Source organism: Orcinus orca, chromosome 8 (assembly GCF_937001465.1).
Source record: "Orcinus orca chromosome 8, mOrcOrc1.1, whole genome shotgun sequence".
NCBI classification, from domain to species: domain Eukaryota; kingdom Metazoa; phylum Chordata; class Mammalia; order Artiodactyla; family Delphinidae; genus Orcinus; species Orcinus orca.
Genome location: NC_064566.1, coordinates 1,014,369 through 1,030,705, shown reverse-complemented (window position 1 = coordinate 1,030,705; position 16,337 = coordinate 1,014,369). Strand labels below are relative to the sequence as shown.

At 59.6% G+C, this 16,337-nt stretch overlaps 1 protein-coding gene across 5 annotated transcripts in view; it reads left to right on the top strand.

Moving 5' to 3' along the window:
* MOB2 (MOB kinase activator 2) overlaps positions 1–14,025 on the top strand; it is a 50,759-nt gene extending 36,734 nt beyond the window's left edge. For all 5 annotated transcript variants that reach the window (XM_049714044.1, XM_012536087.3, XM_033402571.1 and 2 more), the window contains exons 2-5: positions 4,014–4,174; positions 4,920–5,013; positions 12,582–12,706; positions 13,180–14,025. In XM_049714044.1, the coding sequence (XP_049570001.1) occupies positions 4,014–4,174; positions 4,920–5,013; positions 12,582–12,706; positions 13,180–13,484 (685 nt within the window). In that variant the 3' untranslated portion in view covers positions 13,485–14,025. The remainder of the gene's footprint in view (positions 1–4,013; positions 4,175–4,919; positions 5,014–12,581; positions 12,707–13,179) is intronic.
* The last annotated feature ends 2,312 nt before the right edge of the window (positions 14,026–16,337 follow it).

The following is a 16,337-nucleotide window of genomic DNA, read 5'->3' as shown; positions in this document are numbered from 1 at the left end:
TGGGTTGGACCCCTCCCACACGCTCCAGCCATCTCACCCGGTGGGCTGGGCTGCATGGCCATCTGTGTCTGGCCCAAGCCACACTGAGCCGAGGGGCCATCCCAGGGGACTGGGCGGAGTGACCTTGGGCGGGGTCGTGTAGACAGGAATGTGCCAGGCCAGGCACACTGGCGGAGGGACCCAGCTGGGTCCACGCCTCGGGTGTGGGGACCCTGCCCCCCCGCCGCAGTAAAGGCCTCAGGAGCAGGGGAGGCTGAGGGGTGAGGCTGTGTGGGCGTCCACTGGGGAGACCGTCAGAAGGTGTTTCCTGCGGAGCCGCGCCCCCTCCCAGGTGTTTGGTGTCGGCCGGGTGGGACTCGGCCTCGGAGCCCACAGTAAGACGGGGGTGGGGGGTTCTCCGTGTGTGCCCACAGCCGTATTCTTTCTCCCAGGAGGGCGCGGTGGACCCTGGGTGGGCTGAGGCCTGGCATCCACCCTCCTGCCCGCGGCCCAGGGGTTCCACAGTTGTCCCTCCACACCGGGGCCATGCCCAGCCTTCCCTTTTGCGGATTTGTGGGAGCCCCAGCTGGTAAGAGGGTGCCTGGCCCTAGGCTGGACAGGGCCCGTTTAGGAGCCTGGTGCCTCTGGGCGGAGAGTCCCGTCCTCTCTGCTGACACGGCCTCAGGGACCGAGGATGGGTGCCGCCGCTATGTCACACAGCAGCCTGTCCCACTTCCAAGGTCACCATGTGTCGTCTGAAACTCTGTGCTCTAAGGGGCCGAGCTTCTTGGCCAGGAGCCTTCACCTCTCTAGAAAGGACAGAACTTGGGGTGGTGGCACTCAGGTGTGGCAGGCCCTTCCACGTCCCCAGACTCGCCCCAGGCCGGCTTGTCACTCAGTCCTGCCACCACCTGGTCAATGGCCGTCGTCTCCTGGGGGAGGGTGTGAAGGAAGACTCGAGGACAGGGCAGAGAGGTCCGGGCTGGCCGACCTGGCAGGAGAGCCGTTCCCAGCCGTGCTGGGTCTGGGGGCCCTAGGCCAGTGCTGGGTGATGAGGCGGGGCCTGGGGACCCCGGGGCGCTCCTGCCTGTTGGTTGTAGGAGGGCAGGTGCGGACGGAGGAGTGAGGCGGGGCGAGGAGGTGGAGGCCTCTGACCACACAGATCATGGCCCAGAGCCCCCTACACCTGTGGCACGGAGCAGAAACCCAGGTCCTCCTGGGGCTGCCCCCCCCCCGCCCCTCTGAGAACCAAACATGGAGGGTGCCCTCAGCCGGAGGGGCTCTCGGTCTCCCTGGAAGGGACGTGTGGGCACGAGGACACCACACCCTCAGCACAATGGCACCCTGGCGCAGGCCTGTGCCCGAGGCCCCGTGACGCCCCTCCGTGACGGCCGCTTCCTGCTGCCGCTCTGCCCGTGGTCGCTCATGTAAAGGCCACCCGGCCGCTGTTGCTGCCGTGTGTTCCCTGAGCGCGGGGCGAGGAGGCGGGTCTGGCAGTGGCTTCACAGCCCAGCCCCCGCTCATCCCACCCTCACGTGTGGTGGCGGCAGCCTCTACACCCAGACACTGAGGCTCCGAGTGGGTGGCTGGCCCAGGCCAGGTGTGCACTGTGGTGGGGGACGGGCAGGTACACGCTTGGAGCACAGGCGAGGGGGTCGGTTAAGCCTGGCCGGGCTTGTAGCTGGGAATCTGCCCAGCGGATGGACACTCAGGGGTGACCAGAGCAGAAGTTGGCTTGAGGTTGGAGGTGCATCCTGTGTGCTTGGGGCTGTGGACATGGGGGCCTTCCAAGCGAGTGCAGGCTTTCTGACGGGTGGCACGTGGCTCAGCACAGACCCAGGGTCAGGAAAGCACCCCACCCACCCATCTCCGGGGAGCCCAGGGCGCCCTCAGCCCTTCTGGGGCCCTGTCCCCCTCTGTGTACACTGGGAGCGGCTGCAGGGCCCCCACAGCCCGTGCCCACACTTGTCCCCAGTGAACAGCCCCACCTGCCCGCCGTGGGGACCCCCAGAGTGCCCCCTGCTTGTGGTTGTGTTTGTGCGGTGTTCACACCCGCGCTCCAGCTCCAGCCCCCCCCCGGGCCCGTCCCCAGGACACTGTGGCCCCTGCCCAGCACTGGCCACTGCCGGCGCTGCACCCAGAGGCCAGGCACACATTGCCTTTTAAGGCAAAGATCTGCTGTGAGAAGCTGAAGGGAAAACATTTCCCTGGCATTCAGGGAGCATTTTTCCTTCCTGTTTCTCTTAAATAAACCACTAGCAACTTTTCAAAGCAGAAGGGAAAAAACGGCAAGGTCAGGAGCTGCAGACCTTTCATCCCGTGTGACACCCCCCGTGCCGCCAAATGTGGGCCTCAGCGGGGCTGGCGGGGGTGGGAGGGACACAGAGCCCTTGGGACAGAGGACGGCAGTGTCTAGTTTGCGCCCTGTGCGGGGCCGCAGTGTTTTCACCCAGGCGCCGGAGACAGCGACGGGAGCGCCTCTCCTTCTGCGGGCACTGGAGACCACGGGGGTATGAGCTGGTAGGACTCAGCCGCGAGCCCCAGCCCCCGGGCCCAGGTCCTCGGCCCGCCCACCCTCCCCTGCAAGGCAGCGTCCCTCCGGCCTGTGGCTGCCCCTTGGGGTGGGAGGCCGCACTGGGCTTTGTGCCGGCCCTCAATCTCCCTCGATCATCCTCTGTCCCAGGTGGTCCCTCCTTGAGAGTCTCCAGCCGGAAGTGGCCTCTTCTGGTCAGTGAGACTCAGGACGTTTTGACTGATTTGCAGTTTGTTTTCTGGAAATTGTGATGCCTGCCGCTAAAGATTTCAGTCGTTCAAGTAAAAGAAGCAAGAGACTAATCCGCGCTCTTAGGGGTTTTCTCCTTCCGTTTTTCACCCCACGCCGGCCCAAGAACCCAGTCTTAACCTTGAAACGTCGTGGGCCTACAGGTGCGGGAGGGAGCAGCCTTGCTCCACACTGGCTGACGTGGGGCGGCGGCGCCTGGAAGGCAGCCCCTCGGCACACCACTCACTTCGCCCAGCTCGGGCTCCAGCCTGTGGCAGACACGGTGACTCGGGCTGGCGTCCCGGCCGCAGGCTCTGGGCCACTCTGTTGGGCAGTTTTCCTCCTTAGGGGATGCGCCATCTCCTTGGCCTGCCTGGGCCGCACACACCGTGGCCCCGGCTCCGGCCTTGGGGGCAGCTGGCGGGAGGCTGGTTCTGGGGCCGCCGCCTTCTCCGCCGAGGTGGGGCTGAGGCTCCCTCAGCCCCAAAGAGCTTTGCTTCACGGGTTAGGTACTGACACTCTCTGTAGGAGAACAAAGACGTTGCAAAAATACGTATTCGTGCATGTAAAAATAGCCGTAACAGGCCCATCCTGTGCTCTATGACAGCATGTTTTTAATGGAAAAGAACTGTTTTCCTGACCAAGAAAGATTTAGTGAAAAGTGGCCATTTCATCAAATCTCTGTAACATCTGCTCACGCCTACTTCTGTCTCTGCCTGGAACCTGCACCGTGCACTACTTGGGAGAGAGCACAGGCCAGCGGGCAGGTGTCAGGCGGGTGAGCCATGAGCTCGTGATGACAGGAGGCCTCAGTGGGGTGGCCTGGGGCGTCGGCATACAGTGGGTGCTCAGTAAGGGCGGGCTGCTGGATCATCTGCGCAGCAGGACGCATGGTGGGACTGCACAGAGGCTCACGGCCTGGCCAAGTGGTGCGCATCCCTGTGTCCCTGCAGCGGGACCCCAGGCCCAGGTGGGGGCCAAGAGGGGCTGCAGGGCCGCAGTGTCACGTGTGGCAGGTGAGCCGGCTGGTGTGGCCACCACCCCACACCCTTCGATGGTCCCGGAGCTCCCTGCCCGCCCTGGGTTCCAGGTTTGGGCCCTGGGCCCCTGACGGTGGCAAGGGAGGGCACGGGCGCAGGGCAGCTTCCTCCCACGCCTGGGCCCACAGGAGCAGAAGCACCCGAGGCGTCCCCCGGCATTGCTCGTCTCCCGGGCCGGCCCGCAGCCTCCACGCCTGCATCTGCCGTGACCCCGCGCTCCCTTGTCTCTGCAGGAAGTCCAAAGCCAAGCCCAACGGGAAGAAGCCCGTCGCCGAGGAGAAGAAGGTGTACCTGGAGCCGGAGTACACCAAGTCCAGGATCACCGACTTCGGGTTCAAGGAGCTGGTGGTGCTGCCCCGGGAGATCGACCTCAATGAGTGGCTGGCCAGCAACAGTGCGTGGGGGCGGGCTGGCAGGGCCAGGAGGGCAGCCCCCCGTTTCCCGCAGGACCCCCCGGAGCTGGTGCTCAGCACCGCCCCCCCAACCACCCGTGTCAGCTGGAAGCCGAGGCCTGGGGTGACCAGCCCTGCCAGGCACTCAGGGTCCCCTCAGATGCGGGGACTCAGTGCAGGTCCTGGTCGCACCGGGGGACAGGACACCAGGGCCAGGGGGGCACCGTGGGACAGGAGCATGGCTGCAAGGCCGGCAGTGCTGTGGTGGCGGGAAGGCCATGGCCTATGGGAAGGGTGGCGGACTCACCCCCGCCTGCCGGACAGGCTCAGGGTTCGTGGGATGCCCCATGCAGGGCAAGGCGCCAGCTCTCCTCCTGAGAGCGGTAGGCTTTGTGGCCGTGAGCTGGTGCTGCCGCCTGCCTTAGCGGTGTCCCCGATCAGCTGGTGACCATAGAGCAGGGTGTGGTCAAGGGGCTGGGGTGGGAGGTTTGCTGCCCCACCCCTCGTGGAGGGGACTCTGTCTCAGTCCTCGGGCACCCTGCCCCGCTCAGCACCGTCTGGTCCGTGCCGCCCGCTCCCGAGGATGATGCTGCGCTGGGGCCTCGGTCTCTGGTCTGAGATAAGCACAGCCCCCACAGCAGGGGCCCGAGGAGAGGGGCTCTGGTCCCCCCGGGCCTGCAGGACGCTGCAGACGCAGAGTGGCGCCCCGGTGTCGTTTTCACGCCCGGCCTTTCTCTTCCCTTCCAGCCACGACGTTCTTCCACCACGTCAACCTCCAGTACAGCACCATCTCAGAGTTCTGCACGGGGGAGGCGTGCCAGACGATGGCCGTGTGCAACACGTGAGTCACTGCCTGGTGCGGCCCTGTCCTGGGGGCTCGGGCAGGCTGTGGCCGTGCCCCCGGCCGCTGCACTCCGTCTTCTCAGACCCCACGCTCGCGGCCTCCGCTCGAGGTCTCCCAGTGGCTCAGTGCCTTCCTCAGCAGGGTCCTCGCCAGGCTGCACCTCCTGTCCTCACAGGCCCGGGGCCTGGCAGGGCGACGGGAAGCAGAGCCCTGCAGAGGTTGGGACCCCAGTGGTGTGGGTCCCTCCAGGGCACGGGTGCTGGGAGCCAGCCAGGGGCTGACAGGACGCGTTCCTGGGGGCAAGGACATTTCCCCAGGACGTGCCCGCTGGGCTTCCTGAGACAGCAGGGCGTGCTTCTCTGCTGTGGCTCCTGGCCCTACCGGCTGATGGCTCTAACCCAGAGCTCCTGCTCTGTGTGGAGGCGGCCCTACCACACCCCACCCGCTGCTGGTCCGTGGAGCTGGTCCGTGGGGCTGGGCCGCCTTGGCACCTTCCCGTGAGGTGACGTCCTGCAGGCCTGGTGCAGGCTGTTCTCTTCTGGAAGCACGTGCCATTCGTTTCCTCAGTAAGCAGGCATCCCTGAGGGGCTCCAGGGTACCCCACTGCCTCTGTGGCAGCTCTTGGAGGCCACATGGATAGGAGAGCCACCACATGGCCCTGAGCTTGCCACCGGCCCAAGTAGCAGAAGCCACAGAAGAGGCCACAGGCAAGAGGCCAGGTCTGCAGGGGCTCATCCCGGGCGGGGTGTGGCTCGGGGGCACAGAAGCTCCTTTCTGACATCTCCTCTGCAGGCCAGGGGCTGATAGGAGCACATGTGAGCAGCGGGCCTCCACTAGTGGACACGTCAGTGCTGCCGTCCTGAGTTCACCCTGCCTGTAGGCTGCGGGCAGACCCAGCTCAGGCCCAGACATGTGGGCCCTCCTCTTGCTGAGAGCCCACCCAAAGCCTCAGCACAGGCAGAGGGTAGAGTTCCCCCGCCCTTCAGAGGGCACAAGTGCAGAAGACAGCTGCTCTTCACTCCTTACTCACCCAGCGAGACCCATTGATGGTATGCTCAGGTGTCACGTGTGTCCCCAGATAGCCACAGCCAGGCATGGCCCAGGGAGGATGGGGCAGTGCTGGGAGCAGGCTTGAGGTGAGCTTGGGCAGGAGAAGAGCATGGGACAGAGTGGCCTCTGTAGAGCAGACGTGGCCACAGCAGCTGGAAGTGGGCAGGGGCAGCGCTGCAGAGCCATGTGTGTGGCGTCCTGGGAGGACGTTTGCCAGCTGTGTGCCTGACCAGGCGGCATCACAGCTGGCCTGTGGGCTGGCGAGTGGGGAAGCCGGGGCCCCTCCGAGGCACCACTGCCCTTCCAGTATTGATGTGTTTGAGAAGAGGCTCCTTGAAAGAGCATAGGATTTGGTGTCAGGCAGATGTGTGTCTAGATGCTGGCTCTGCCATGTGAAACTTGGAAACCTGGGGATTTGGAGAATTCTACTGTTCATTCTTCTCATCTGTAACCTACTTTGTAGGGTTTTTGTAGATTTATATGAATTGATATGCATATAAATGCTTTCCTAGGAATCATTTGAGATCAAGGAATGGAAACACATGAATTAGTTTAATAGGAAAAGGGAGGCCCGTCAGGGTCCACAGAGCCACTTGCTCTCCCGGGACCATCCGGTCCACCCGGCGCCTGACATGGGGCTGAGCCCAGGCCAGAGGCCCTTCTCCACCCTGCTGGTGCCTGAAGGACAGAAACCAAAGGCTAATGTTGGAGTCCCAAAAGAAGAGGAGAAAGGGCCATGCCCAAAACATATTTGAAGAAATATGGCTGAAAACTTACCAAGGTTGGTCAAGACACAAAGGAAGCTTAGTGAACTCCAAGCAGCATAAACCCAGTGAATCCACCGCAAACACATAATCAGACTGCTGAAGAGGTTCTACACCTTCAGAGCATCAGAGCCAGCAGCGCCGCCCCTGTGCGGATGTGGTGCCGGCGGCTGCGGCTCTCCTTCCCCCGCTGGGGGCAGGAGGAGGCTCCAGAACACCATTCAGGTGCTGAAGGGAAAGAGCGGCCCCCCGGGAGTCCACGTAATGCTCCTCAAGAATGAAGGTGAAATAGAGACGCTTCTCAGAGGAAGGGGGGCCAAGAGGGTTAACTCACGGCAGCAGAGCTGCGCAGGGAGCTCTTCACACAGCAAGGAAGTGGCGCTAGAAGGGAAGGCGGGACAGCAGGCTTCGGGGAGAGCAAGGGACGGGAGATGTGATGGGCCGCTCCACTCTCCTTCAGCTCTTTAAAGCGTGTCTGGTGGGTGAGCAAAACCCATCACCCTGTCTGATGGGTCTTCAGCATGTGTGGACGGAACACTGAGACAGTAGTAGTGTCCTGGGGCAGCAGAGAGCCTGTGTGCTGGTCGGCTCTGTGATTCCACTTGTGGAGGTGATTCTTGGCTCCAGGTACAGCATGGAAAGGTCATATGCATTTTATAATCCTTTGAGCAGTCTCTTAAAAAAGTTACATAAGTGACATAGTCAAAATCATAATAGATAAATTAAAAGGAAATACTAAAACTAACGCAAAAGAAAGCAGGAAATACAAGGAGTGAAAACAAAGGGAACAAATAGTAAATGATGGTAAACTTAAATTCAGACAGATCAGTAATTACAGTGAATGTCAATGGTGTGAACGTGCCAGTGACAAGACAGATCATAAGAATGGATTTCAGTGTACACAAGAAATTCACTTTTTTTTTTTTTTTTTGCCGTGCCACGTGGCATGTGGGATCTTAGTTCCCCGACCAGGGGTTCGAACCTGCGCCCTCTACAGTGGAAGCGTGGAGTCTTAACCACTGGACCGCCAGGGAAGTCCCGAGAAATTCACTAACCTACATTGGTAGGTTAAAAGTGAAAGAATGTGAAAATACATACCAACAAAGATACACCAAATCAGAAGAAAACTAAAGTGGCTATGTTAATACCAAAGTAAACTTCAGAGCAAAAAGTAACTAGGGATAAAGAAGAAGATTGCGTTATTTACAGAAGAGTCAGTTCATCAAGAAGTACTGCCCTTGAATGTGTATGTACCAAACAGCAGGGCTTCTACACAAAGCAGATGGACAGAACCAAAGGGAGAAACACACAAAATCACATTATGGTTGGAGATTTCAACATTCCTCTCTTGGTAGTAGATGGAACTAGTAGGCAGAAAGTCAGCAAGAATCTGGAACTAAATAACACCATCAGCCAACTGGACTGAATTGACATTTACACAACACTCCACCCTCGGCAGTAAAATGCACATCCCTTTCAAGTGCACTGGGATTATTCATCAAAATAGTGTAGATCATATCCTGGCTCACAAAACAGACCTTAGCAAACTTTAAAGGATCGGAGTGATACAGAGCAAGTTTTCTGACCATAATTACATTAGAAATCAATAAGAGGACAAATCTCCAAACGTTTAGAAATTAACATACTTTTCAATAGTCCATGGGTCAGAGGGGAAGTCTCAAGGGAAATTAGGAAATGTTTTAAACTGAACGCAAATGAGAATGCAACATATCTGAACTTGTGGGGCGCAGCTAAAGCAAGGGTTAGAGGAAAGTTTATAGGATTAAACCCTTGTTTTAGAAGAAGATCTCAATTCAATCAAAGCTTCCATATTAAGAACCTAGAAAAAAGAAGAGCAAAAAAAAAAAAAAAACCCTAAATTGAGCAGAAGGAAAGAAATGGTAAAATAAGAACAGAAATCACTGACATTGATTTCTGCAAACAGTGGGAAAAGTTCATGAGACCGTAAGCTGACGCCTGAAAGGATTGGTGAGGTTGAGAACCTTTAGTAAAGCTAACAAAGGTAAAGAGAGAAAAGGTTCAGACGATCCGTATAAGGAATGGAAAGGGGACATGATGATAAACCCAGGAGATAAAGGAGAAACATCACCAAAATCTCCGCGTACATTAAATTTGACAGTTTAGACTAAATGGACCAATTCCTTGGAAAGCACAAAATACCGCAATTTACCCAAGATGGGTCATGCAGTGAGGCAAGAAAAGAAATAGCAGTCCTTCAAATTGGAGAAGAAGAAAATAAAACTGTATTCGCATACAACATGATTGTCTATGTAGGAAAAAAAAAACCCCAAGGATTCTAGCAAAAAGTCTAATGAATACATTAGCAAGGTCAGCACACAAAAATCAATCATAGTTTGTATACTGGCAGTGTACAATTGGAACACGAAATGGATAAGATTATATCATTTACAGTAGCTCCAAGCACAATGAAATACTTAGGTACAGACTTAAGGAAACATGCACAGGATCTTCATGCTGGAAACTACAAAATGCAGATGAGTGGAATCAAAGACTGGCGTGAATGAGAGGCGCACTGTGTTCACGGATGGGAAGACAACACACCAGAAGTGTAAATTCATTTATTGCAATCTCAGTTAAGATCCTAGCAGAGTTTTTATTGATAGAAACAAGCTGATTCTAAAATTTATATGGAATAGCAAAGTCACTGGAATAGCTACAGTGATTTTGAAAAAAGAACGGTCAAGTTGGAAGAGTCCCACAGCCTATTTTGAAGATTTACTATAAAACTGTGGTAATCAGGACAGCATGGTGGTGGTGAAGGAAGAGACACAGAGATCAGTGCAACAGAATAGAGTCCAGAAATGGACCCCCACAAACATGGCCCCTTTGATGTTTGACAGATACAAAAGGAATTCAATGGAGAAAGGACAGACTTTTCAACCAGAGCTGTTGGAAAACCCAGTCAGCTGCATGTCCTCTTCTGCCAGAATTAACTTGAAGTGAATTCTAGACATAAAACATGAAACTTCTAGAAGAAAACACAGGAGGAAACCTTCGTGATAGCGTTAGGCGAAGCGTTCTTGGTCGTTGACACGAGCCGCAGTCCATAGGCGAGAAAGAATCCGTAAACTGGGCTTCATCAAAATTTAGAACTTTTGCTCTGAGAAAGACACTGTTAGGAGAAAGGGAAGACAGACTGCAGAATAATCCCATATCCGAGAAAGGACTAGTGCACGGAATGGATAAAGAGCCCTCACAGCCCATCAGTAAGAAAATCTGGTCACAAGTGGACAAAGGACTTGGACAGATCATGGAAGAGGACCCAAGCAGGGCAGATGAGCACCTGCGAGGCTCTGCCTCATGAGCAGGTGGAGAAATACGAATTCAGACCACGCTGCAGGAGCGCCTGATAAAACGCGCCGGGTGCCGGTGAGGATGGAGGGGGTCCTGGCAGGATAGCCGCTCCGAGAACGTGTTGATGGTTTCTCAGGAAACAAGGCGTTCACCTACCGTGGGCCCAGCTGTCCCACTCCTGGGCGTCCACCCTGGAGAAACGAGAACTAGTGCTCATACAAACACCTGCCCGGGAGGGTTTTAACAGCCTGACCCGTAATTGCCCCAAACAGGAGGCCACACACATGTCCTTCGGCAGGTGAATGTCTGGACAGACTGGCGCGTCCACAAGGTGTCCATCTCAGTGGCATGGATCGCAGAGCCCGGCCCAGGACATCGCGTGGCGTTCCTGAGGACACGTCACTAGTGTGCTGGGGACTGACCAGCAGGCCGGGGGCCAGGGTGGGAGCTGTGCCCCGTTGTGGGTCCTCTATTTGGGTTAAAATGCATAAGACTGCATGCCCAAACCAGTCAGCTTTACTGTGTGACAGTTCAAAAATAAAATGAAAACGAAGAAGAGGAACGTTGAAAGCAGAGTGTTCCAGCTGTCACGCAGGCGGGGCGACCACAGTGCCCCGAAGGGGCTGGTCTCTCCGGGCCTGACATCATGAAAACGTTTCCCATTTTCTAGCTCCGGTGTTTTTTTCTGAGTGTGGCACCCGGGGCCAGTCGCATCCAGCACCAAGCAGGGTGGGGAATCGCTGGGGCCGGTGTCTGACCTCTGGCTGGGGCCCCTCCCGAGCTGGTCCGGGGACCCCAGGGGCTGTTGTGAGGAGAGGGACGATTCATTTGTCCTTTCACTGAGCATGTCCTCAGATGGTGCCGATGTCCGGGCCGGGGAAGGACGGGCAGCAGGGCCACCCTGTGGTGGGGAGGGCTCTGGATCCCTGCTGGGGACCGGCAGGGAGCTTGGCAAGCTTCTTGGGGCTTTGTCTGACCAACTCGGGGGCCTGGTGGGGCAGCCTCGTCTCCCTGCGGGGCCAGCAGTGCCTAGGGGCAGCCTGGGAGCAGGCGTGGCAGGGAGGGCTCTGCTGAGGTGGCACTGAAGTGTAGTCTGCCTGCTAGTGGGTGGGAGGAGCAGGGGTGGCAGTGGGCGGGGCCTGATACCCAGTGGCAGTCAGGGCTGTGTCCCCTTGTCCACTGAAGGTTGGCCTTTTTCCTGGTGGCCTGTCCATTTGTGTGTGGGCTGTTTTCCCTGTCTTGCAGCCTGACCCCCACCCAGCCCTGCCAGGGGCACAAATAAGCTAACCGGTCCTGGGGGCGGGGAAGAGCCTTGGTTCCTGCTAGAGGCAGTGGGGGGCAGGGGCGCGGCGGGCAGCAGGGCTGCCTTGAGGTCACGTGGGCAGGCTGTGCCTTTTTATTTTGGCTGGAGTCAGGCTGGCCACGAGAGATGGGGACCTGCTGTCCTGACGACAGGCCTGGCAAGGTGGTGGAGGTGGGTGAGCCCACGTGGCTGTCACCCAGGGGTGCTTAGTGAGCTCAGGAAATCAGGGCAGGGTGCTCAGAGCCAGCCTGGGGTGCTGGCCTGGGATAAGGTGGGATGGTGAGGTGTTGGGGGAACCTGGTCTAAGCCAGTTCTGAAGCCAAGTAACGTCATCTAAATGGGGGCGGGGATGCTGGGCGGAGGTCTCCATGAAGACCTGCTGGCTGGGGCAGGGTTGTGGCAGGGTTGGCGGCTAGGCCACGGAAGGGGGTGCTCTGGTCACTCGCTCGCTCACTGACAGATGCAGCCTGTGTCCCCCCAGCCCCCGCTGTGGGCTCTGGTGCAGCTCTTGGCGAGCCAGCCTTAAGGTACAGGGCCTGCTGTTGGGAAGACTGGAGCCCTTGGTGGGAGGGATGCTGGTGGCTGCAGGGGGAGCCCACCAGGGGTTTGTGTTTGTTCTGCTGGAGGATAGGTCATGTTTACATGAGCTAGGAGACGCGCTTGGTTTCACGGCTGGGCTTACGCAGTAAGAAGAACACCCAGGTGTCCACACCCCGAACAGCCTGGCCCAGGGCAGCCTGAGGACTGTCTGCCCGACACCCACCCCCGTGTACGGGGCAGGCTGAGGTCTTTGGGGGGCGTCCAGGGGCCAGATTCCCATGTACAGAGGCCTCCTCAGCACCCGGCCCAGGGCAAAGGTTTGACCTCTATTGGTGGCAGCCGGGATGCTACTGAGGCTCGAGGCCCAGCTGACAAGTCACAGCAGGGCCTCCGGGAAGGGGTAGGCACAGAGCGTGGACACATCTAACATAATGCGTAAAACAACACGCGTTCCTTTGAGAGAACGAAGCCTGAGGCCACGTGTAGAGCAGAAGGTGCGCGTTGGTTTCCTGATGCTGTGCACAGCCAGCTCTCCTGGCCGCGGGCGTCACCGCCCCCCTCTGTCCCCACAGACAGTACTACTGGTATGATGAGCGGGGCAAGAAGGTGAAGTGCACGGCCCCCCAGTACGTCGACTTTGTCATGAGCTCCGTGCAGAAGCTGGTGACCGACGAGGACGTGTTCCCCACAAAATACGGTGCGTGGCCCCTCCCACCCCAGGCTCTGGGACCTGCGGCCTCCACTACCCCGCCTCCCCCCATGGCCAGGCCCTCGAGGTCCCCTTGCCGGGGAGGGGGGGCTTGCAGCTGTCGAGCAGCACCCCCAGCTGTGTACAGCCCTGAGCAGGCCCGGCGGGGTCCCAGACCCATCCTGAGCTGCCCAGGGCAGCACCTGGCCGACAGGAGGTGCCCGTCTCCCGGGTCCCCCCTCCTCTGCGGCCCAGGCCACAGAGAGCGCCCCGGGCGCCTGTCCCGGCTTTAGGCCATGCGCGGCGGGGTCGCGGGCCCCTCGTCACAGAGGCACCCAGTACAGCTCGGCGAGCAGCCACCCTCGCGGCCCCGCCCCGGGTGCTGGGTCACTCAGGTGTTGCGGTGGGCGGCTCCGTGAGGGCTGCGGGGTCGGGGGGCGGCGCCGTGGGGCCAGGGCGGGCTGACGGCCCCCTCCCCGCAGGCCGCGAGTTCCCCAGCTCCTTCGAGTCCCTGGTGAAGAAGATCTGCAAGTACCTGTTCCACGTGCTGGCGCACATCTACTCGTCGCACTTCAAGGAGACCCTGGCGCTCGAGCTGCACGGACACTTGAACACGCTCTACGTGCATTTCATCCTCTTTGCCCGCGAGTTCAACCTGCTCGACCCCAAAGAGACGGCGGTCATGGACGACCTGACGGAGGTGCTGTGCGGCGGCGGCGGGGGCCGCGGGGGCGGGGACGGGGCGGGCGGGGCGGCGGGCGCACAGAACCACGTGAAGGAGAGGTGAGCCCGGCCGCCCGCGTGCGGAGAGGCGGCGCGCGGAGTGTGGGCGCGGGCGCTCTGTGCCGCCGGCACCGAGAACTTTGGGACTCCGCTCGTCTGCTCAGCAGACACTTAGGGACCGCCCCCGTCCAAGTCCCCTTCTGTGGGTCCGTCTCTCCCGGTCTTCTGCGCCTGCCCCGCCACCTGGCTCGGCCTCCGGGGAGACACGCGACAGGCGGGGCTCCTTCCCCCGAGGTGGGGACCGCAGGCTTCGCTTCCACCGTGTTTCGTCTTGGTTAGGGCTGGGGGTGGCCTTCTCCTCCTCTCTCCCGCTTGGTCTGGACCTCGGCTGTTGGTGGCTCAGGGCGGGTGGGGAGGGGGAGGCCGCAGAGCACCGAGCTGCGGCCCTGTCTCCCTGCGCTGCCCCCGCTGCCCAGGAGGGGCCCCCTGGGCTGCCCGGCTCGGATCCTGGTGCCCTGGCGGGCGGCTTGTGCGGAGACGCGGTCGGGGGCAGGGGGAGAGCCTGGCTTCCCTGTGCGGGTGTAATAAAAAGACTTCTCTCAGGTCAGCGCCTGCGTGTGTCCTCAGCGTCTCGGTGCCCTCTGGTCTGGCCACACACCCCTCTCCTCTGCCCTCCCCCGCCCCTCTGCGCCCCTGGGGCAGCGCCCTCCCCTGCAGCCCGGGCGGTGGAGCCCTCTCGCTGACCAAGGCTGTGCTGGCCAGGGGCAGGTGCCACCCTACTTGCAGGGGCCGACCACAGGCCCCCCTGCTGAACGTGTCTGCGGGGGACGGGGGCTGTGCTTTGTGTCTCGAGTCTCCAGGGGCCCTTGACCACTCACTCCCTGTGCTGTGCCCTCTCCACGCAGGCGGCAGGGACCCTAGAGGGTGGGCTGGAGTCGGCTGGGGGTGCTTCCCAGGCAGCCCGCCCGTCCCAGGGGCTCTGCTGCAGGGACCACCTCTGGACAGGGCAGCACTGCCTGAGGGGTGGGCATAGGGAGAGCTCGAGAGAGGGGTGTGTGCTGCAGCGCAGGCTGGGCAGGGTGGCCGTGGCACGAACAACCCTGGAGCTTGTCCAGCCCCCTGTGGGCAGAGGTGAGGGGCTTCTGTGGGGCCCTGTCCCCCGACCCTGCAGCTGGCATCTTCTGCCTGTTCTACCATCGTAGTTTGGAAGTAGATAACTTTCCTAGGTCCACAGGCTCAACATGGAAAGGAATTTTGTGCTAGGGTGGATCATACTCGAAGTTTCACTTTTACCTGATTCAGATGATTTAGATGAGATTTGGGGTTTGACTTGAAACCATAATGGGTTGAGACTTCTGGAGACCTCAGGAACGGGGGGGTGTTTTACACGTGAGGTAGATGTGGGACTTGCTAGAGGGCAGTCTGCGGTAAGCAGAATAATGCGCACCTCCCCCCGCCAAAAGAAAGAGAGTCCACAGCCTAATGCCTGGAAACTCAACATGTTACCTTCCATAGCGAAGGGGGAGTAAAGCTGCAGGTGGAAGTAAGGTTGCTAATGAGCTGAACTTGAGATGGAGAGATTATCTGGGCCCAGTGTAATCACCAGATTCCTCAAAACTGGGAGGGGGCAGAAGAGGGAGAAGCAGAGAGATGGCAGGGTGAGAAGGGCTCATCTGATGTTGCTGGCTTTGAAGACCGAGGAAGGGGCTGCGAGCCAGGGGTGCAGGCGGCCTCAAGAAGCTGGAAAAGACAAGGAAATGGATTTCCCCAGGGCCTCCAGAAGGAACGCAGCCCTGCCAGCACCTTGATTGTAGCCAGTGAGACCCAGTTCTCGGCGTCCAGATCTTAAGATGGCACATTTGTGTGGTTTTAAGCCACTTGGTTTTTGGTAACTTGTTACAGCAGCAGTAGGAGACTCATACATCTGTGAGCCGGGCCATGGAACTCTCACAGGGTCATTCTGAGGGCCCACAGAGATGATCCACTTCACCCAGGGCCTGACTCCAAGGATGAGTGTGACAGACGGCAGTGCTTGGGCTTGTGACTAACAGCATAGACCCCGCAATCCCACCTGAGGCCCCGAGGCCGGCACTTGGCTCCCCTCCCTCGTGTGTGTCCGTCTCTGCTGCCCTCCTCCTCCGCAGACGTCCGTCCCTGCCTGGAGCTCACACAGGTTTTCTCTCCTCCTGGTCCCGGCCACTGTCTGCTCCGTGCCAGAAGCCCCACCCCTCTCTGAGTCACACCGAGGACCTGGGCTGGTGGTGGGGAGCGGCGGGGGCCCAGGAAAGGCGAAGTGTGACGGGGGAGTGGAGTGGACTTGGTGGCCGGGGGTGAGGGCAGGAGGAGTGGGCACTGAAGCCCGGGGAGAGGGGAGGGCAGGATGAGGCCAGCCCACCTCCAGCAGCGCGCTCCCTGGAGCAGCCTCGTGACGCCAGGAATCGCTCCATCTCACGGCCGAGGAGCCTGGGGCCCCTGCCCCACCTGTCCACTGAGAGCATGGACAGAGTCTAGGGCGGGCTCCTGGCAGAGCAGAATGAGGCTGGGCCGCTGCTCACACATCCCCTCCCTCGTGTGTGCCCCCGCCCACTCTGCCTCTGCTGCCCGGGAGCACTCAGAGCCCCTGTGGGGACACGGGTCAGACTGTCTCCCCCACCCCCATCCATGATTGCTTTGGCGAGCACACCACGTTGTTTGTTCACCAGGAACCCAGCTCCCAGGCCAGTCGGGCTGGCTACCTGAGAGTGGGGCCTGAGAAGTCATCCTCTCACCAGCTGCTGGACCCACCACATATCCTTTTTGTTTTTCACAAGCACCCAGTTACGTTTCTACTTCATAGAAAATGGCGTGAGGACCATTCGGCTTAATGCTCAGCGTGAAGTGCTCAGAGGTATCTGGCACGTAGCGAGTCCTCGTGTGT